Source organism: Megascapheus bottae, chromosome 12 (genome assembly GCF_031878675.1).
Source record: "Megascapheus bottae isolate mThoBot1 chromosome 12, mThoBot2.hap1, whole genome shotgun sequence".
In the NCBI taxonomy this organism is placed as follows: domain Eukaryota; kingdom Metazoa; phylum Chordata; class Mammalia; order Rodentia; family Geomyidae; genus Megascapheus; species Megascapheus bottae.
Genome location: NC_143520.1, coordinates 3,806,184 through 3,829,774, shown reverse-complemented (window position 1 = coordinate 3,829,774; position 23,591 = coordinate 3,806,184). Strand labels below are relative to the sequence as shown.

At 33.9% G+C, this 23,591-nt stretch overlaps 1 protein-coding gene across 1 annotated transcript in view; it reads left to right on the top strand.

The window, feature by feature from the left end:
• Nucleotides 1-22,174, top strand: part of Ube2e3 (ubiquitin conjugating enzyme E2 E3) — a 51,333-nt gene extending 29,159 nt beyond the window's left edge. The window contains exons 4-6 of the mRNA XM_090342527.1: nucleotides 17,745-17,877; nucleotides 19,803-19,950; nucleotides 21,539-22,174. Coding sequence (XP_090198653.1) covers nucleotides 17,745-17,877; nucleotides 19,803-19,950; nucleotides 21,539-21,636 — 379 coding nt within the window. The 3' untranslated portion in view covers nucleotides 21,637-22,174. The remainder of the gene's footprint in view (nucleotides 1-17,744; nucleotides 17,878-19,802; nucleotides 19,951-21,538) is intronic.
• Nucleotides 22,175-23,591: the final 1,417 nt, after the last annotated feature.

The following is a 23,591-nucleotide window of genomic DNA, read 5'->3' as shown; positions in this document are numbered from 1 at the left end:
TTTTGATATTTTTTTTATTGTAATTAGTAAAAGGGTTACATGATATTTGCCAGATAGAAGGTGCATTAATTCACATACATTGATACCCTTTCACATGTCTTGGTCCCCATTACCCTCCCCCCCACCCCATCTTGTTTTCCCCCCTTCCCTATCCAGCCATATAATGAATGATTGTTGTCCTTAAGGTACTATGTTATCTCTCAGCTCTTTTGCTGTCCCTTGGTTATCTCATATTGTTACAGTATCTCACTTTGTTATCTGATATATCGGATATATTTGTATTTGGTTACTTCTAGCTTTTTTCTATGTATGTAGCACTAAGGACTTGAACCTGGGTCTTCATCATGCTAGGCAAGCACTCTACCATTGGGCCAAACTCCTGGCCCCAATATTTGGCACTTTTTTTACTTAAAGATGCATCATTCCAGTGTGTGTTTTTAGATACAAATCTGTTTTCAGAGATGAGTGTCTTTGTGTATCATCCTAAAAGGATCCAAGCCCTAAAGGATCAATGGACTATTACCTTTTAATTATGTCTGCAAGGGCTGTTTTCTTGTCTGTTTATATTTGAGCTTCTAGAGGTTAGGTAGCCCAGTTTAACCTGTTAAAGTTAATGAAAAGATTTGGATTGTAAATTATACTATACTAAAACTTGAGTCATTGCCTGCCTCTTGCTTCATAGATCTTTCAGCACAGCCACTACCTTTCTACCTATTGAAAAGATACCTCTCCTAGCCGAGAATTATAATAGCTCAAAACCTAGATACATTAGGCCATATAGGATTAGGCTAAATGAAAGGACCTCCAGGATATGGAAATAAGAGCCATATAATGTGTGGGATTGTTGTTCTTAATGTACTATGTTATTTCTCATCTCTTTTGTTGTTCCTTGGTTATTCTCATATTGTTACAGTATCTTATCTTGTTATCTGATATATTGTACATATATTTGTTTATTTGAAATAGGAAAGGGAAGAGGGAAAATAAGATGAGGGGAGGGTGGGGAGAGGGAAATGGGGACAAAAACTTGAGAAGGGGTATCAATGTGTGTGAAATAATGCACCTTCTATCTGGCAAATATAACAGCTCTATTAATTACATAAAAAATTTTTAGAAAAGAAATCCATCTCTCCATTGTTCTGTGTGTCAGGCATTAAAAAACAAAATCTAGAAAACAAAACAAAACAAAAAACCAACTTAGTATAGATCCAATGGGAATGCCGTAGACTTCATACAGAGCTAAGAAAAAAGGTGAACAGTTAAAGTGATCTGCATATGCAGTGAATTAAAAGATAAAACTACATTGGTATAGAAAGTGGACAACTTTGACTTCATCTTTTTTTGCTTCATTTTAATAATCTGTGGATTTCTCTGATAGGAATGTAAAATCTAATGATATAGATGACTAGGTAAACTTTTTAATTTTCATATTTAAGAAAACAGGGGACATTTCTTTTGTGCAAATGTTTTGAAATGCTTCAGTATTTATGTGCTAGGAACTAATAGAAGCATTATTGAATACTTTGTCAGTAGTTTCATATAATATGAATATACTTGAAAAACAGTTTTTTCAGGAAAAGTAGTGTACAGAAATAGTGGTGGAAGTAATTGCTACAACTGTATGCCAATTATCGTGAATTGTACATATAACATAACTGATGGCTAAATATCATAAGATTAGTCAGGATTATGATATTCTAGCAAGCAAAATATTAATCTCAAGAGTAGTATTTTCCTCCTGAACTTATGTATTCATTTAAATTACATTTTTTCATTCCTTATGTTTAAAAATTATCCAATGTTATAAGCCTCCCCTACTCCCACTCAAATTTTACTTTTAAATTTATGATAATGATTATAGTTATGAAAACAAGTACAGTAATTCGGTAGTGTTTGACTAGTGGAGTTCTGAGTGTAATTGCAGGCTAGTTTGTTTCTGCTAGTTTTTTCATCTTTTTCAAGAATGACATGCAGGTTGGAAAAGTGTTTCTCGGTTTTAATTCTTAAATTTAAATGATTTATAAGTGCATCTGGAAATTTTACATTCTTAGAATCTATGACCTTAGTTTTTCTAAATGTATGAAGCCATTGATTTTTCCCCTATTTGAAGTGTTTTTTTTTTTAATACTGTTGAGTAAAAAATAATTATCCTGCCTTTTGATTGAAAATATAAATTTGAAATTTAAAAAAATGAAAGACAAGCTGGGCACAGTGGCTCTCTCCTGTAATCCTCGGTACTTAGGAGGCTGAGATCTGAGGTTCAAAGCCAGCGCAGGCAATAAAGACCTTGGGATTCTTATCTCCAATTCATCACTAGAAAAAGGGAAGTGGGGCTCTGACTCCAGTGGTCGGGCGGTAGCCTTGAGCTGAAGAGCTCAGGGACAGTGCTCCAGCTCAGAGTTCAAGCCCCATGACCCACAAAAAAAGAAAGGAAGGAAGGAAGGAAAGAAGGAAGGAAGGAAGGACCATTAATTGTATATTAGAATTTGAATATTAAATTTAGGTGTCCTTTAATTAAGATTGTTTACTATGATAACTGTAATTCTAGGAACCTTAGATTTCTACTTATCAGATGTTTAGGAAAAGAAAGTTGATTGTTATTATTTTCCCACACAATGAATTATACCACTGAACCATTTTAGATGAACTACAGAGGATTCCTTTGAGCTTATATTTAGGTACCTTGTTTTATATGTATTGCAGATTCATAATACTGAATTATATTCCACTCCACTGTTTTATGGAGGGATAATGTTTATCTAATGTATGCTTTTAAAAATAAGGCACATCATAATCTTGCACTAACAATAGATAGTACAGTAGCAATGTATTGGAGGGTGTTTCACATTTCAGGTGAGAATTGAACCTCAGCTGGGACTTAAGTCTTTTCCGTCCTCTCTGAATATGTATGTGCATGACTGTAAAAGCTGTTTTGGAAATGAGCTAGGTTCCATCCAATTATGCAGTCCCAGCTTGTGTGTCTACTGTCTCTGTCTCTGTCTGTCTCGCTCTCTCTTTCACACACACACATACACACACACAGTTTTCAGTAAAATTTAAATGTTTTGGAAACTGAATTACCCTTACCATAGAGTAAACAAGCAGTAACCAGATTTTATAAGGCTTAAATAAAATAGAATTATAGGAAAACTATATCTTATACCCTATTTTTGTTGTTTCTAGATTTATTTTCAAAATAAAATTGATATTTTCAATAACAGTACTGTAATGATTGAATATACATAACTGCATATACATATACATGTATACATGTATGATATGTAATGATAAGTAATGTTACAGTGATCTATTATACTTTATATTTTACTATGAGTATTTTTTTGAGATTTTACAACAGTATTAAAACTGAAACTGTTTACATACCTACATTTCATTAAATGATCTATTTTTATAAAGTAAGGATGTTTTATTTTTATAATACTGCTTGAATGGTAGTATTTTACATGTAATACTTTCTTTTTTGATGCCTCATGATACTGTTTTACATAGCTTTATTAATTAAAAAAACACAATAAAATAATTCTGATTACTTTAACATGTTAGAAAATTCTAAGTAACATTTTAATAAAGGTTTTTTATATCAGCAAAGATTTTCTTATGGCTTTAGTCCCTTCTCTCATATGGGTGGATTCTGGGCCAAAGTTGGAAAAACCAGGCTTAGTGTCTTCTCTAACAATCTAAAATCCAGGATCTAAGCATCTACAGTCTCCAATATGCAAATATGTATACATACATATGCATGTATGTATTATATGTATATATATATGCTATGCATGCACCTATATGAATATATGTCTGTATGCATGTTATGTATATTTATATATACACATATACTATAAGTGAACTAAGAATTTATTTTGTGCATTTTGGGAATAGTTATTTAGGGTGAGGTGTATCAAATAAACTCAAAAAGTTCATTTGGCATATTTTCATTTATTGTATATGTGCATATGTTTATGTATTGCAAGTACATTTGCACTTTTACTTCTTTATATGATAGGATTCCAGAATTTCAAATCCAAAACAGTTCTGATTCTAAGCATCTTAGATAGAGCGTTCTGCATCTGTATTGTGAAAGAGCTAAGTTAAATCATTTCCAGAAGCACTAGTGTTTTGAGGCATGCATTAGAATTTAGGGTGGATTTGGCATTTGTCCAGAAACCAGATACTTTGGCCAATGTTCTTAAATTTCTAAATGTGTTTATTTAGCCTAGTCACTGTTTTAAGTCCTGAAACCCTTCTCTTACTAATGCATGACATAGCAAAGTGGTCCTGCTTTCAGTTTTGCTATCAATATTTTATTTGCAATAAATATGATTTTCAGTGTTATAAAGTTGATTTTGTCATTAAAAATATTGCCAGGTACAGTCAAGAAAGGCAAAGCAGAGCTAAGGAAAAAGGTACATCCTGCAGTGGTAATTCGACAACGAAAGTCATACAGGAGAAAAGATGTTGTATTCCTTTATTTTGAAGATAATGCCGGTGTCATAGTAAACAATAAAGGGGAGATGAAAGGTTCTGCCATCACAGGACCTGTTGCAAAGGAATGTGCAGACCTGTGGCCCAGGATTGCGTCTAATGCAGGCAGCATTGCATGATCCTTCAGTGCATTTGTAAAAAGTCAATACCCTATTAAAAATTATTTGTTCTCAAAAAAAAGTGCCAGGATTTTTTTGTCTAATAGTCATGTTGAAATATATTTGTCATTCTTATACAAGGTAACTGATTATTTTTCCTTCTGAATTTATTGTGGAAGCAGTTAAATTACCTGAGACATGCCATTTAAGAATAGTCTTCATTAGAATATTGTTTGAAATGTATTTAATCATAGTTTGTAAGTACCATGTCACTTTTTTCTTTAGATAAGTATTATTGAACCTTATCTCTATAGGGAATCAGTAGCTAATAGTAATCTTTGGTAGTCATTAATATACTAGCAGAAGAGATTTGTTTCAGTGGCAATTAGATAGGCTTAAAAGGAAAAAAATGAAAGTTTCCCATCTAAAAACATTTTAGAAGTCTTTTGCATTCTGGACATAAATCTTTCTGGCAGTATGGCATATATGATACAAATTTTATAATGGGGTGTCCATAATTGTGGATACTGGAGCTTAACTTACAGCCTGGGCATTATCTGTACTTTTTTGCTCAAGGCTATCGCATTACCTGTTAAGCCACAGCTATATTTCATCCAACTTTTTTTTGTGTGTAGTTAGATAAGTGTCTCACAGACTTTCTTACCCTGGCTTACTTCAGATTGCAGTCTCAAATCTCAGCCTCTTGACATAGAAGGTTATATGCATGAGCCAGCTTCTGGCTCAAATTATTATTATTATTATTATTATTATTATTATTATTATTATTGTTATTATTATTATTTTGTGGTTCATGGGGCTTGAACTGGACACTGGTCCTGAGCTCTTCAGCTCAAGGCTGCCACCCTACCCTTGGAGCCACAGCCCCACTTCCTGTTTTCTAGTGATTAATTGGAGATAAGAATCTCTTGATTTTTTTTAGTGCCCTTGGCTGGTTTTGAACCTGGATCCTCAGATCTCAGCCTCCTAAGTAGATAGGATCATAGGCATGAGCCACTGTGCCCATGTCAAATTGATTTGTAATGATAATTAGTGCCAGTAACATCACTTACTAGTTATATTACTCATGATATATACTGATATATTGTCATATGTAATCTATTGCAGTATATTGCCCTTTTAGCAATATTACGTAGTCCCTCTCTGTATGTTCCCAGGGTTGTGCTGTTACATAAGAGTTCAAGATTTGGGGCTGGGAGTTTGGCCTAGTGGTAGCGTGCTTGCCTAGCATGCACAAAGATCCAGGCTCAATTCCTTGGTACCACATACATAGAAAAAAGCCAGAAGTGGTGCTGAGGCTCAAGTGGTAGAGCTCTAGCCTTGAGAAAGTCCAAGGACAGTGCTCAGACCCTGAGCTCAAGCCCAGGACTGGCAAAAAAAAAAAAAAAAAAAAAAGTTCAAGATTTATGTGATCTTGAACTCTGTAGGTATTTATTAAAGTGAGCTTTCAATGGGGTTGTACATTTTTAAAGCAGTAGTAATTTAATCCTGATATTTCTGGAATGATATCTGGGAAATGTTTCTCACTGAAATGGACAGAGTGAAGGAAATGTATTATTGCACTTAACACATTCACCATTATAAGTTTGGAATAAAAAGAATGAAATTGGAGGACTCATATTACCTGATTCAAAGACAGATCACATGAAGCAAATTAATCATCCTTGTGTGGTTATTAACATAATGCTGGATATGGAGATTTGGGGAAAGAATAAAGACACTAGTAATAGATACATACACATTTTGTCAATTGGTTTTTCCTTCATGGAAGTATTAAGGCATTTCAGTACCATAAAGAAAAGGTTTTGGAATAACTGAGTGTCCCTATACAAAATATTGTACCATGATTGTTTATTCACATGCATAGGCCATCATGGCATATATGTCCCATATTTTTAAATCCATTCATCCAGTTGTTGGGCACTTCCTCTGACTTCAGAGTTGGCCATTTTGAAAAGAGTATAGTAATAAACATGGATGTCTGGTATTTTTTTGTACATTGATTCACTGTCCTGTGTCCAGCAAGTAATATGGTGGGGTGTTTTTAGGTTCCTTTTTTTCTGCATCCCCAGTCAGCATTTGTCATTTACATTCTTGACCGTTGCCCTTCTGACTAACGTGAGATGGCGTCTTAATGTAGTTTCTGTTTGCATAGTAATAAACATGGATATCTGATAATTTTTTTGTACATTGATTCACTGTCCTGTGTCCAGCAAGTAATACGGTGGGGTGTTTTTAGATTCCTTTTTTTCTGCATCCCCTGTCAGCATTTATTGTTTACATTCTTGACCATTGCCCTTCTGATTAACGTGAGATGGCATCTTAGTGTAGTTTCTGTTTGCATGTTTCCATTTCCTTTATGATTAAAGATATTAGCATTTTATCCTGAATTTGTATTTGTATTTATTCCAATATGTAAGAACTGTCTTTTCAGTTCATTCGCTTATTTATTCTCATATGTTCTTTTGTTGTATTTTTTGTTCTTTCTATATTTTGGTTATGAATTTTATTTTTCTTGAATAGCTGGCACAGATTTTCTCCATTGCTGTAGGTTGTTTCTTGTTTTTGACATTTGTTTCCTTGAATGTGCAGAAACTTTTCAACTTGATACAATTTCATTGTCACTTTTTGTTCTTATTTTTTATCAATTTGTTTTATTTAGAAAATAATTATCTGATAATATCTTCAAAAGTATTCCCTAATTTTTTAATAAATTTTGAAGTTTTAGATTTTATATTAAGATTTTTGATCCATTTGGAGTTTATTTTTTGAATTTATTTATTGTTATTGTGAACATAGTGTACAGAGAAGTTATAGTTAGATAAAGAGTACATTTCCTGGAGCCTGGTTTCAATCTTGTGTTGCAGGTAATCAGATTTCCATTTCTTGAAAAGGACTTCTCCCGTATATATTTTGGTTGTGATTTTATTTCTGAGTCTTCTGTTCTTCTGGTCTTCATTTTGTTTTTTGGATTGAATTAGTACATTTTAGAAATGAAATTATTGAAGCATTTTTTTCTTTTACCTAAAAAATAGGAAAGTAAGTAAAATTCATATGATTTTCACCTGAATAACATACATCACAAAATATTTTATGTAGCCATATGTGTGCCTATGACATTCCATTGAGTTTTTTTTCTGACTTACATTTTTGCCTTTTCTAGAATGTCCTATTAGTTTAAACTTTTAGTATATGTATGTGATTGTGACTGGTGGGTTTACTCAGAGTAATACTTTTTAACTTTCCCATTTCTTTAATATTCCTAAAATTTTATAGGATTGGCAGATGCTTATTGTTTTGTTTCGTATATTTGAAGTGGAAGAATTGAGATTGGCTAACAGTAACATATTCACAGAGCTTCCTGTTTTACCTACTTAAGCAATAGTGGTGCTTTTTTTTTTTTTTTTTTTGCCAGTCCTGGGTTTGAGCTCAGGGCCTGAGCACTGTCCTTGGACTTTCTCAAGGCTAGAGCTCTACCACTTGAGCCTCAGCACCACTTCCGACTTTTTTTTTCTATGTATGTGGTACCGAGGTGTCGAACCCAGGTCTTTGTGCATGCTAGGCAAGTACTCTACCAGTAGGCCAAACTCCCGGCCCTAGTGATGCATTCTTCATGGGACATTGAATTGACTTTAGTTCTGTAAATGTAATGCTATTCTCCATTGCATTTAACCATTTTGACTTAATCAACTGAGGTTTATCCCTTTATCCTCACAACAGTTACAATATTTTGATGTGCAGACAATAAACATTAGTGGGCAGGAAATTTTTTTATGAAGTCAATTTTGTGTCATGATGCATTTTATTGCATTTGACATTTATTCAGCAAGCATTTATTGAGCAACTGGTTAACTTGGTAAGCATTAACTGATTTGAGGGGTATTAAATGCTGTAATGTACAAACCTTTCATTTAGATTAAAATGTAATTTCTATTTAGTGTAAAATGTATTATAAACTATGAGAACAAGTAGCCATCATAGATTTCAGGTGGATTACAGGTTAAAAATATTGGGAAAACTGCTTAGTCTGATGATGTACTTCTTAGTAGCAATTATAATAAAAAGAATCATAATTTCAAGTCATCTATCACAACAGTTCCTAAGATTTTTATATATTGCTAGGCTCATTAAGAGAAACTAGTAAATGAAGTTACTTTATACATTAGAAGAACAGAAGACTTGGATTTTGCACTTAGAGGGTTTTTTCTGTTGCATCAGCAAATTTTTTCTCTGAAGACATGAAATGAAGACTAAGAATTCAAAGATTCACCGAGCTTAGTTTTCTTTTTCTTTTTCTTTTTTTCCCCTAGAGTAGATTTTAGCCTTCATGGGCTGTCAAGTAGCACTTGAACCTTATAAAGACATTGAACAGTAATAAAAGCTTTGACTGCAATGTTTATGTTCACTCTAGCTATATACTAATTATTAGATTGGTTATCAGGTTGTTTCTTTAACTGCTATGCAACAGAAGGATTATTGATGCTGCATTTGTTTTTTGGGGGGAGTCAGTCCTGGGCCTTGAACTCTGGGCCTGAGCCCTGCTTCCGAACTCTTCAGTTCAAGATTATCACCCTGCTCCTTGCCCCACTTCCCATTTTCTGTTGAGTCTTACGTTACATAGTGCCTGGGCTGGCTTTGATCCTTAGATCTCAGCTGCCGAGTATCTAGGATTATAGGCATGAGCAACCAGGCCCGGCTAATGCTACAAATTTTAGTAAAGTTTGTGAAATAGAATTGTATCAATGATCTGTGCCTTTGAATGATAGTACACAAGGTTCAAAGGACAGTATGATATGGAAGACTACTAGTATGTGAATAAGAGACCTCTCTTCCACTGTCATGAAGTGCTAAGTATTTGCAGACTTCTGGTTTATAAACTAGTGTTGTCTTTCCTTCAGAAAATAAGAGGTAAGTGTAGATGATGAATAAGTTGTGAAATCTTCGGCAGCATTTGTCAAAACGAAGAAAATAATGTTGGCAAATTACTGTTAACTAGACTACTTGTTATTTAAATCTTACCGTTGTTTTCACTAATATTTCTTTTTCCGAGATCCATTCTGGGGGTTACATTGCAATTTAATCATCTCATTTCTTTAGTCTAACACATTAATTTTCAGTCTTACTCTAACTTTATAATTTTTTTTAAATTAATTTGTCTTAGTAAGTAGGAATATGTGTTGAACATGGCTCAGTCTTTTTCTGTTAACTCGGATTTTCTGTGAAAATTCCATCATTGTCTTATGCTTTCTGAGGCTGTTTTTTATATGCTTCATGTCTTCTGACTTGACTGTAAGCTTCTGTGGTCTCTAGCTGGCTTTCTACCAATGAAATCTTCTCAAATAATGAATACTGGAAGAGGCAGGAGAAAGAAACATAACAGAAAAGACTCAAGGAAATTTTCAAAGATACTGGTAAACAGTTATGACTCGAGTCAAAAAGCAGATCCGAATTCATGTCCTGTCATGGCTTTGAGCAAGTTCTGGAGATGAGTTTCTGAGTTTATAAAACCATGGACTTAACACTAAATGGTTTCCAAAGAACTTCCCATTCTATAACCTAATCCTAGATCCTGGTTGGAAGCTGAGCTGCTTTCTTGTAATCATACCAGACAAGGGAACAGTTGTCTAATTTGCCTGTGTCACAGGTATGGTAAATGTAACCACATTTTAGGATTTATGTGATTTCCAAGCTTTTCTGGTACAGTTGATTCCTTACCTTCTTATGTTACAAGGTTATTCAGAGAGTATCAGCAAGATTATTCAGAGATTAGGGGAGGCAGCAAAGAAGAAATATTAAAACTCATTTTTTATGCCTGAACAACTGGAACAAATGAAGTTATCACATAAAAATGTTTATTGTTCTAATGTGCAAATATCATGGGATATCTGATGCTACAGAAGAGCAAAAAAATAAAATCAGTTATATCAAAATAAAAACATAGCCACTGTTAACATTTCCCCTTTAAAACATGATATACAGAAATATTTTTAATAACTATGATATAAATTTTTTTGCCAGTCCTGGGCTTAAAGCTCAGGGTCTTAACACTGTCCTTTGATTTTTCTCAAGCCTCAGCAGCACTTCCAGCTTTTTTGTATGTATATGATACCGAGGCATCGAACCCAGGTCTTTGTGCATGATAGGCAAGCACTGTACCACTAGGCCAAGCTCCCAGCCCCACTATGATATTAATTTTATAATCTGCTTTCCTCCTTTAGACTACATGAAAATTTTTCATATTATTAACTGAAACACTCCATTTTTAGTGGGTTCATCATAGTTGGTTGAAAACTCATGGTTTAATGATTTGTTGGACATTTGAGTTACTTAAAAGTTTCTCCGTTGTTGGTTTGCATTGAGCCTCCCAGTGTAAAACTCAGGCCACATCTGTCTATTCCCTTAGGACAGGTTCTTGGAACTGAAATTACTTGAGCCAATTGTTGTAAATCCATGTGGCTAGACATCTCTCAGAAAAATGCATTATTTTCTCCACCCACCAATAATTGGAGTGTAACTGTCCTTCCCCACTTTTGCCTTCATTAAGTCCTACAATTTTTTGGCTTGGGGAAAGACAAGTTTTCATGTTCAAGAGTATTTTGATTTGGTTGACTTTGGACAGACAAGTATGCTGTCCAATGAGTACCAAAAAAATTAAATTAATAATGGATAATATGTAAAGCTACAACTGAAGATTTAGAAATTTACCTATATGTAGATTTTGTAAAACAAAATGAAATGTCTTAACACACCTAAAGACTTATGTGTGACGGTGTCCCTGGCATCATATATAGCAAATTGTAATGTGCTGAAATCTCAACTTAAGGGGAAATCTAAAACATAGGGTAGAAGTGGAGAAAGTACAATGTTCAGAGATGCTACTAAAGGTGATAAATGAGCCCTTATTGACAAAATTAGTTTCTCTTCTATGATAACAGTTGTAGAATTGTGTTCACCTGAAGGTATACTTGCAGTGAGTAGTGTCTACTGTTTATGAAGGGTTTCTCATGATTACACAGCAGTAGATCTGTGTTTCCATGACGAGTGTTACAATAAGCTGTGAAGTACTGATAGTTCTGAAGAAGACTGCAGTAGTGATGAACATCAGAAACCTTGCATCATCTACTGCAAATAGAAGAAACGTCTCTCAGATCATTTCTGTCCTTCTCTCCTGCCTTTTCCTTCCTACTCTCTTTCCTTCCTACTCTCCTTCCTTTTTCATTTTCCATTTCTTGCTGTTTCTATTTATTTCCCTCCCTCTCTTCTTTCTTTCATACCAGTGTTTAAACTCAGGACCTTGAACTTGCTAGGCCAGTGCCCAAGAACTTTAGCCACATCTACAACCCTTTTGTTTTGCTCAGATTATTTTTTAGATAGCTTCTTGGGACTTTGCCAGGGATGGCCTCCACCATCCTCTTTACCACTGACCTCTTATGTCGTAGTTGGAATTACAGGTATGAATCACCAGACTCAGCTTATTTGCTGAGATGGGGTCATGTTAACTTTTGCCCTGGCTGACTTCAAACTACCACCCTTACAATCTTTACTTCCCAGATAGCTGAGATTCTAGGCATGAGCTACTCTCCCTGTCCCAGAGAAACCTATTCTGTCATGTCTAATAAATTTTTTGAGTTCATCCTTTTGATAAGGATATTCATTAACATTCTTGCTGACATTTTGTAAACTGATTTATGTATACATGTCACATTATCACATGCTGCTTTTTTAGGAATATGTTCTGTCTAACATATTAAGCAAGTTAATGATGGTTCAAGAATTTTTTAAAGGGACATAGACTATTTTTTTAACACAAATCTTACTGAAGAATGTACTCTTTTACAGGACAGTATTCTTAATCATAGTTTTCTGGAAATGATTAAAAATGTTCCAGAAAAGAATTACAAACCAGTATGGATTTTTTTAAATAGATAAATTGCTTTTGTTTGGAAGGTGTTGTATATTTTTTCCTTGTCCCCTAAGCTCTTGAATTTAACCATTTAGTAGTTTTCCCTCTCCCTTGTATTCTAGGCAGTGAATATGAGAGTCTAACACTCATCTTGGTATTGTCAGCAGGTTTTTTTCAAAAACATCTCCAGTGTGGGGAGGCAATTAAATAAAACTGAGATGGAATTAGATTATGTAATGTTTAATGTAGAATTATTAAATAGTCCTTACACAAGGTGCTGCTACATAGCCACTTTGATATATGTTATACTTTTACAAACAATAGATATTTTGACATCATCTGTCATAATGTAAAACCTATGTGACTTTAGATAATTCTAACTATAGAACTGAAATTGACCATTTCACAGAGTTGAGAGGTCTGTATTTTAACTTCTTTATTAATTATCTTAATTAATTTTACCTAGCTATAGAAAGTATAGAGAAAAAAATGATAGCTGGGACCCAGTCACATCCTGTATGAACTATGAAATGAGTGTCGTGGATAGGTGTGCTCTTGTACAATGGGAGATTCTTTTTCTTGTGTCTTTGCTTTGTATCTTCTGTTCAGAGCAAACCCCTTTCTCCATTTTCGTACTTGCTTCCTGGTCACTGTCCTTCCTTCTCTTCTGTGTTAGGCAGAAAGGCGGTTCATAGGCCTCCAAGTGCATAGTATACCTATCCACCATTTCAATAGTCCTGTTTCCTCTGTCCTCCCTCTTTCAGTCATTTTGCCTCCCTAAGTCTCCAACAGTAATCTTTTCTCTTTTCTCTTGGCCTCTTACCCTTTTTTTTGGCCCCTCATTTTTCATCTTTTGTGACCAGAATTTTACTTTCACCCCTCTTTTTCACTTTGAATAGGAAAGATCATAGGTCAGAGTGATTACCTGCCAACTTACTGAATTTGGGGTCAGACTGATGAAGCCAAAGACACTGTTTGTTATTATTTTTAGAAAATACATATCAGGATTAATCTGATAACATAATAAATAGAATATAGCATTACTTTTTAGTACTTTTACTGGGAAAAAAATTGAGTTTCCATTCATATACTTAAACCTTATGAAGAAAATTGGTTTAACATTTGTGTGCCAGTATTGAAATCACTATTTGTATTACAATGATTAGAATGTGTTACATGTTCTACCTATAATGTTGTCACTATCCCTAATAACATCTAAGTTTTCTTTTATTTCCTAGGAGCTTTCCAGTTTTTCACTTTTACTCAGGTTTATGACTCATTAACTTGTAAAGAATGTAAGCTTGGTGTTGAGATTATTGTTTTGTATGTTACTATCCAGTTCTTAAACTGTATATGTCATTGTATTGTTTTGCTTTCCTGTGAAAGATTAGTTCATTGTACTCACATTTGTCTTTTTTGGACTATCTGTTCTGTTTCCCGACCTGTCAGGCTTTTTCAGCAGTTTCACTCTGTGGTGACTTTAGTAAGTCCTAAGGTTTTGACTGCTGTAACTTTGTCCTCTCCTTCCTGATTTAGCTATTCTGAGGTATTTTCTTGTCTATATAAACTGTTAAATTAGTTTGTTGATAACCATAAAGTAATTTCCTGGGTTCCTTCTTGGAATTAAATTGAATCTAGATGAAGTTGGACGAATTGGCATCTTAGTTGTTAGTGTGCCTTTGCATAGACCTGTGAAATAGGTTTTTTTAATTCTTTTATTTTATTTTCATTGTCAGTAAACTTAATGCTTTAAAATTTAGTAAAAAGGGCCGGGAGTTTGGCCTAATGGTAGAGTGCTTGCCTAGCATGCACAAAGACCCAGGTCCAATTCCTTGGTACCACAAAATAAAAAAAAAAAAAAAAAAAAAAAAACTGGAAATGATGCTGAGGCTCAAGTGGTACAGCTCTAGCCTTGAGAAAGTCCAAGGACAGTGCGCAGGCCCTGAGCTCAAGCCTAAGACTGCTGATTATTTTTTAGGCCATTCAAGAAATTTCTCTTGGGGTAAACCTTGAAACACAATAAGGTCTCAGCTATTCTGTAACACCCTGCTAAGGTTTATTTGATTCTTAGTAAAAGATATGCTCTAGATGACTGATAGTAGGTAACTTGAGGATTTGATTTCTTTGAGGAAGAATTTCCAATTACTAGTGGGCTACAGGCAGATATTTACAAAAATTGGGAGATTGGAGAATTATAAGAGGAAATTCAAGGAAAATCCTTGAAAAGCCTTACGTTTGAACAAAGTAACATACATAGTTCATTTAAGTTATTTTCTTATTTTGTAATTCTGGAACATAAGAAAAGTTATTTAATTTTGTGCCTTAGTTTACTCATCTAAAAATGGAAAGATAGCATTATTATTCACTTCAGATGTGTCTTAGGAGAATTAAGTGTATTGTATACTATGGTAAAAGTGCTTGGCTTATCATAATTTATATAGACCATAGCTAACATTGCTATTATTTTTACTGGTATATAGAATGTATAGTTTAGAAACACTGTGTATATATGTGTACATGTGCATGTGTGTGTGTGTGTGTGTGTGCGCACACACACACACACACACACACACACAGGTCCTGGGGCTTGACCTCAAGGCCTAGGTGCTGTCCCTGCATTGATTTGGTCATGGCTTAGCATTTTTCTGCTGAAGTTTCAAGCTCCACTTCAAGCTTTTTGGTGATTCATGGGAGATAATAGTCTCATAGAACTCCCTGCCCCAGCTAGCTGGAATGGGTGACCTTCAGATCTCAGCTTCCCAAGTATCTAGGATTATGAGCATGAACCACGGGCGCCTGGTTTAGCTTAGAAACATTTTACAAGAGCAACTATAACTATCAAAACTTGATATTATAATTTTATAATGATTAATTTGAACAAGTGGAAACATGGGAAAGGAATGCAGTTCAATCAGGTTGAAGTTTGTTTTTATAAAACTAACATTTAATTTTCTAGGCTGGGAGCGTAGCCTAGTGGTAGAGTGCAGAGTGCTTGCCTAGCATGCATAAGACCTGGATTTGATTCCTCGGTACCACATACACGAAAAAGCTGGAAGCGGCAGAGCACTAGCCTTGAGCAAAAGTGTCCAAGGACAGTGCCCAGGGTCTTAATTCAAGCTCCAGGACTGGCAAGAAAAACAAAACAAACAAACAAACAGAAAACTAACATTTATTTTCTTTGTGTTACAATGAATTTCACTTACAGAATACGCCTAATTCTTAAATGATGAACATAGGAAGTATTTTAAAATTTATTTTAAAATAGTTCCCTAAATAGGCCAAAAGATTAAGATGTAGTGGGGGAAGAAGGAGTACATGTACATGCACCTGTGTGCCTTTAAGATAAATCAACACAATCTGCAACTACTTTTATTGTATTACTAAGTTTTCTATACTCTTTTTGTATGAATCATGCTTTAGTTCTTCAGATTCTTTAGATATATTTGATAATGGATACTATCATTTATTTGAATTTTACTTACAGTATGTTTTACAAAAGTAATACTATGTGCATAAGTTATATTAACTAATGCTTCATTATTTAAAAAAGCTGGTTTATTACATACTGTTGTTTATTTTAAGTAATACCTATAGATTATTTCTAAGATGATGGACACTAAAAAAACAGAAAAAAAGGCAAATGTACTAGCCTTTTACACCCATTTGTTCAGAAAGCCAAGATAATCTGTGATAGAAAAATTAGAATAAAGTAGAAGTCTTTGAAGAGATGTTTGAAGAGAGTGTCAGGTAGGAAAGTTGCTTACAAGTATATAAGTTTACATTTTATTGAATCATTTAGTATGTAATTTATAAGTCAGATGTGATATTGAGCACATTACAACTTCAGTTACATTACAATTACTTTAAGTATGACTTTGCAGCAACTAACACTTAGATCTTGGTTTCTGACAACATTCTCCTAAAGGACCCAAGTGTATACAGGCTATATAAGCTTATTGGCAGAGATAGTCACTAGCCAAATATGGCATAATTTGATCATCAAATAATTAAATGTAGTAGTGAATGTAAAGCATTAGGGAAAACTAGGAATTAATGAGCCCATGCAAATAATGCTAGGTGTACATAAACACAAGCAGAAGACAGGACCCAAGGGGCTCAGGTGTGGAAGAAGTACTGGACTTGAAAATCATGACTGTGATAGCATTGTAGTTCAATTCAAAGAATCACAAATGGAGGTTAGATCTGGGGAGGAGAAATTTTGATGAACAAGATATTTACATGATCTTAAAGTATATTCCTAAAGATTAACTTAGTGGTTTCACAGGGGAAAAAAAAAAGATAGCAACTACCCATGAGGAAAACTGGGCAATATTTTGTCTGGGTGGTGAAACTTAATATCACAAGAACATGTGGACCGTGGTACCTCCAGATGTAATATCCTGAGAAGGGCTTATCTCTTACCTATTGGAATGGCCAGAAATTCAGTCCGTGAATCTAATCATATGCAAACTCAAGAAAAGCTCAAAGTAAAACCCATTCTTTTTTTTCCCTTAACAATGCAATCTGTAAAAATGTTAGTGTTACAACTGTTGAATGCTGAAAGGACCACTATTAAAGTAAAGACAAGACATTGCTGGACATGGTACCAGGTACCTGAAATCTTACCCATTACAGAAATCAAAGCAGGGTTGATAAGTTTTGAGACCAGTCTGTTAGAGTAAAATTCTTCCTCTCTGGTCTTAGAGAAAGGTACAAGGAGCAGAATGGAGAAGTGAGAGGAACAGGGGAAGGAAAGAAAAGAGATTTTCTTGATTTCAAGAAGGTCTTTTTGTCCAATGGGAGAGAAATACTTTTATGCGTATGTTTCTGTATTAGTCAACTTTATCAGGAAAATTGTAGATTGAAAGTATTGTATTTACAAAAACTGTTTTGAAATTATAAGTGTTAAGATGTGTAAAATATGGAAATTATTTTATAGAAAGATCCAAAATGTGTTCATATATTGTCATGTGTGTGAGTGTGTGTATGTGTAGAAAATGAGCTCAAATGCTACTAGGAGGTTCTGGGTTAACCTATGTAGGTTTTCTTACAGTTTTTTGAAGTTTGAAGTATTTCTGCATTTATATGTACATGCATGACATATTGGGGCTTCATTATATTATGCTTTTCCTTTGTTGTCTTAGGTTGCTGATTTATCATTGCTATAAGGATTGGCACTCAGTGCTTATAGACATACATACTGATTCTTAATTTCTTCTAAATAGTGCTGGGCCTAAAGGAGATAACATTTATGAATGGAGATCAACTATACTTGGTCCGCCAGGCTCTGTGTATGAAGGTGGTGTGTTTTTTCTGGATATCACATTTTCATCAGATTATCCATTTAAGCCACCAAAGGTAAGAAACTAAAAGTAAATTTGTTAATATTTATCCTTCTTTTAAATCAGATATTCTAGAGCTTAAATATGTATTAATGTGCTCATTATTATTTCATTGAATTCATGAACTCTGAACCAAGGATTTTGATACAGAAAGTAATTTAATTGACTTTTGCTTCTTACAATAACTCATTCAACAAAAGGGTTAATTGTTCATTATAACCAAACTATTCTTTATTCATCATTAAAATATTTTAGATTTAGGATGCAAAATATCCTATGAACCTTAAGTAATAGAATAGAAAGCAAACCTGTTTGACAACTTCTAGAAACAGCAATTTAATAATACAAATTTGATCTTTATCATTACAGATAAGCAAAATGAGAAAACTCACATGTAAAAATGAATAATATTTAGTAGATTAACTTGGTGTGGCTTCTGTGGGTATTCTGTTCATTTGTTTAATAGCTGAGGTAACTTTGAATATTGTATCTATAAACTATTTCTATACCTATTGAATTGATCTAGGTGCACAAAATGCTTGATCTAGGTGCACAAAATGCTCCTATATTTTGGAACGAAATTTGCTATCAGAAATATTGTGCAAAGTTTATTTCAAAATTTTCCAGTAGCTATATTTAAAAAGGTAAAAACTAACCTAGTATATCTAAAACTGCATTTTAAATATTTAATCAATATAAGAATACTACTGGGGGGCCAGGAGTTTGGCCTAGTGGTTAAAGTGCTTGCCTAGCATGCACGAAGACCTGGGTTTGATTCCTTGGTACCACATACATAGAAAAAAGCTGGAAGTGGTGCTGAGGCTCAAGTGGTAGAGCTCTAGCCTTGAGAAAGTCCAAGGACAGTGCTCAGGCCCTGAGCTCAAGCCCAGGACTGGCAAAAAAAAAAAAAAAAATACTACTACTGGGATTTATTTTACATTTTGATTTTGACAAGACTAAAATCTGTTTTACACTTTTAACTCTATTTGAATAGTTATAAATAAGACTGCTTATTCATATCGTAGCTATATTTTTAACTAGCAAATGATTGTAAGGGAGTATGTTTGTGTGTTGTTTCTCCTTTAACCTTTCTTCCTCTTTCTTTCCTCTTTCTCCTCCTTTTTTTGTGTGTTCACCTATCATTTTGCAGAAAGACATTCTGAAAACTTTTATTTTCTTAGATTTTGCTTGTAGTACCTTTGTTGATTGTAAAAGATAGGATTTTTTTTCACTACAATTCCAAATTGTGCATTAACTGCCTAATTTTATTGCTGTAGTAGTTTCAAAGCTTGCATGTTTGTTGCCCTTTTTTCTCATACATGTAGAGGTAGGCCAGTTTTCTTTTTCCAGTAGTGAGAAAAACATTGCATGTTTCATTTTGTTGTTTTAGTTTAGCAAGGCATTAAACTAACAGTGGAAATAAATAGCTGAGAAGTTGAAAGCAGGTAGTGCAGATAATTTTATCAATCTTCCTCCATACTTCTGTTTCCTGAGATAGCAAGAAACTGAGTTACTTCTGTGATTCTTTATATTGAGAAACTAATACAACTTTACTGCTAAGAAAAATTTATCCTTTCCTCCTAACATTTGACATCAAATAATTTTTCCTTCACTTTGTCTGTATATGTGCATACATGGATATAAAAGATCTGTGTGTGCCTGTGAACCACCTGTTTGCATATTATATTATTTGTGTGGACTTATCACCAGTCACTTTGTCTCAGAACCAATGTAATTATTCCTATGCCAAGTGAAAATAGTGTTTTTTTTTCATTTAAATCATATAAAGCCTTTTAATGTTCTTGTTAAACTGTTAAAACTGTAAGTAAATTATTTATTGTTTAGTATCGGCAATCATTGTAGGTTACTGAGAGTTGTAGTTTCTAATAAAGCACTGGTTTCATTTCTTTTTATTTCCTTTTTTACTTTCACTCTACTTAGGTTACTTTCCGCACCAGAATCTACCATTGCAACATCAACAGTCAGGGAGTCATCTGCCTGGACATCCTTAAAGACAACTGGAGTCCTGCTTTGACTATTTCAAAGGTTTTGCTGTCTATTTGTTCTCTTTTGACAGATTGCAACCCTGGTAAGCATATCTTTAAATACATACAGAATAAGGCTACCTAAGCAGTAAATTTCTTCATTAACTTAGCTATTGATTGAAAAATATTATAGGAAGATCAAATTTATAATCCCAGCAGAACCCTTTCATGCTGCCATATACTTTAAGGCAGTCTCTGAGTAATGAAGTAGTTCCCCCTTTTTGCAGTGGCATTAGATGTAATAGCACTGGGACATCAAATGATGGGTTGATGAAAGAGTTGCTTTGGTGTATAATTCATAACTTTTTCTGAAACACCTTCTCACCACATTAGAAGTTGAACGTGGGTAGTACATTTGATAAAAGTCTTGTTTAGACATAAGAGTTTCCAATTTGCTACCTTACTATGTAGTCATTTTTTTAAACTCAATTTTTCCATAAAACTTTTAAGTCAGTAAATATCACTATTACTTAGGATTGACAAGTTATAGGATAAATAAATATATACATAAACACATGATACAAACAAAAGATTGAGTATTCATTACTAGAGGATACAGCTGTAAAAAAGGATGAGGCAGCTCCATGTGAACTGACAGGTAAAGACTTCCAGTACACTAGGCGAAAGGCAAGGAACTGTGACATTTTCTCACTGGATAGGCTAAATGCTTGTCAATGTCTATAAATTTCTAAAGAGAAATGCTCTGAGGGAATAACAATTGGTTATTGCCATGGAAAGAAAATTTGAGTAGCTGGGTTAAGAAAAAAGAGAGCTAAAGCTTTTTGTATTTTTTTTTAAAAAAAAAACTATCATGTAGAGCACTTCAAATTATGTGGCAAATAAAGAATATTGAATTAGCACAGGAGGAAAAAAGATTCAGGGACTGGGAATTTGGCCTAATGGTAGAGTGCTTGCCTAGCATGCACAAAAACCCGGGTTCGATTCCCTGGTACCACATGCATAGAAAAAAAAGGTGGAAGTGGTGCTGTGGTTCAAGTGGTAGTGAGTTAGCCTTGACAAAGCACAATGACAGTGCTAGGTCCTGAGTTCAAGCCCCAGGAGTGGCAAAATAATAATAATAATAATTCAATGTAAAACTTTTTTTTTTTTTCCACCAGTCCTGGGCTTGAGCTCAGGGCCTGAGCAGTCATTGTGCTTTGTCAAGGCTAGAGCTCTACCACTTGAACTACAGCACCACTTCCATCTTTTTTTTTCTATGCATGTGGTACCAGGGAATCAAACCCAGGTTTTCGTGCATGCTAGGCAAGCACTCTACCATTAGACCAAACTCGCAGCCTCAAAGTAAAACTTTTTAATCTCAATAATTTCTGTTTTAAAACCACCTTTTTCTTTTGACACAGTAATCCAAAACTACTCATAGTTTTCTTGTTTGGTTAAAATGGACATTTTTATAATAATTTTTGTATATTAAAGGCAGAATTTAATATTGAGTTTGCCTGGTCAAGATTAACTCAGTATTGTTCAATATTATTTATTCCTAATTTGAATATTAAAAAATATAAATGGTTGTAAATGTTGCTGAATTATAAGTGTTTTAATTTAATAGAGTTTTAAAACTAACTGTATGTTTAAGGCACCACAAATATCTTACTCTTGTTTTCACTTTTCCAGCGGATCCTCTGGTTGGAAGCATAGCCACTCAGTATTTGACCAACAGAGCAGAACATGACAGGATAGCCAGACAGTGGACCAAGAGATATGCAACATAATTCACTAATTTGTATGCAGTGTGAAGGAGCAGAAGGCATCTTCTCACTGTGCTGCAAATCTTTATAGCCTTTACAATACGGACTTCTGTGTATATGTTATACTGATTCTACTCTCTGCTTTTATCCTTTGGAGACTGGGAGACTCCTTAAAAAGGTAATTGCTGTCAAGAGTAGAACTTTGTAGCTGTAGATTAGTTATGTTTAAAACGCCTCTTGCAAGTCTTGCTTCTTTGGGATATCAAAATGTATTTTGTGATGTACTAAGGATACTGGTCCTGAAGTCTACCAAATATTATAGTGCATTTTAGCCTAATTCATTATCTGTATGAAGTTATAAAAGTAGATGTAGATGACTAGGAATTATGTCATTTGTATTAAGCCCAGACCTATTTCTCGAGTACGTGGTTCATGCTGTTGTGAAAATGTTTTACCTTTTACCTTTGTCAGTTTGTAATGAGAGGATTTCCTTTTACCCTTTGTAGCTCAGAGAGCACTGGTGTATCATCTCAAACACAATAAATATGCTCCTGAAGGCATAGTTTCCTGTCGTAATGTTTCAAGCAGTCTTGTCAGAAGGTGTATCTGAGATGATTGTTGATGAAATAAAGTTGTGGAGATGAAGACTGACTACTAAGGACTAGTACAAATGAAAAGTTTATTAAATTGAAAAATCTTGTCAAATGTGAACTTTTTTCCCTTTAAATCTGAGTGGGAGAATACAATGGGCTTAAATACACAAACTGGATTTAAATTATTTATCTCAAAAAGCCATAAAGTTTTTCTTTGGTGTAATGCTAGAAAGAATATAAAATGCTGGCTCATTCAGGAGTCTGGAAATGTCTTACAGAACATTTTGCTTCTAAATTGGTGAATTCTTTTTAGCACTGGGCAGCATTGACAAATACCAACTTTTATTCCATGGTGCTTTTTTTTCCTCCCTCTTAGTCCTAATCTTGAATTTTGATGGTGCATTCCAATTCTTAATTGTGACATATGACCAGCCAGTATCAATCACCAAAGGCAGAGTTCATCACAAGACCTTTGTCAGCCCTTCAGATAGAATGGTGTATTACTGTGCGTATGTGATATTATTTCTCAAATAAAAACAACAGTTGTACTGTTTTATAGGTTAAATTGTTTTTTGTTTTTGTAATTGTTATTATTGAATATGTTAAGATTCTATGGGAGTTTGCAAACAGTATAATTATGTCATTTTTCTTTCCATTGACTGGAATAATTATCTTTGGTTTTGCAGTCAAAGTTGTAGGTTCTAGCATCAGGAGTATATTTCTTCTCTAAAATAGAAGACTAGCTAAATATGTAGAGTGGAATTATTAAATGAAAATACATTGCTTCAAGATAACTAAATCACATATTGCCTGTACTGTCATTAAAATAGAAGACACTTACTTGAATATTTGTCATTAAAAATTTTGTTGGACTAAAAATTAAATTAACCTCCACTTTTCCCTCATACTCTATACACCTGTGACTCCCCATTACAAAGGAACACTAAACAAAATGTTTCAAGCAAAAATGAATAATCTTCTGTTTAAGTTAGTGTAATGAGAGTGCAAGCCATTTGTGGGAGTTAGAAAGTAGTTTTTTCATTACGGATGGTCCATTTTACATCTTAGAATTTATTCATACATAAAACTTGAGAGTTAAATTATTTCCTTTTTTTTCTTCTTTTCCTCAAACTCAGTAATTATAACCTGAGACGTTTTTGTTATACTTGTTTTGCCTTTTTCGGGAACTGACTGTACTTTTCAAATGGGCAAATTAGTATCTAGGTGTTCTAACTCATCTACAGATAAATAGCAACTTTCTCCTAGAAGAGGATAATCAAAAGGGTGGTTTCTTTTTTTTTTTTTTTTAAATAAGTGTTGTGTGGTTTCATACAGTAGGTCTCTAATGTTTTTGTTTTTATTTTACTATTTTTGAAAAACTAGCTC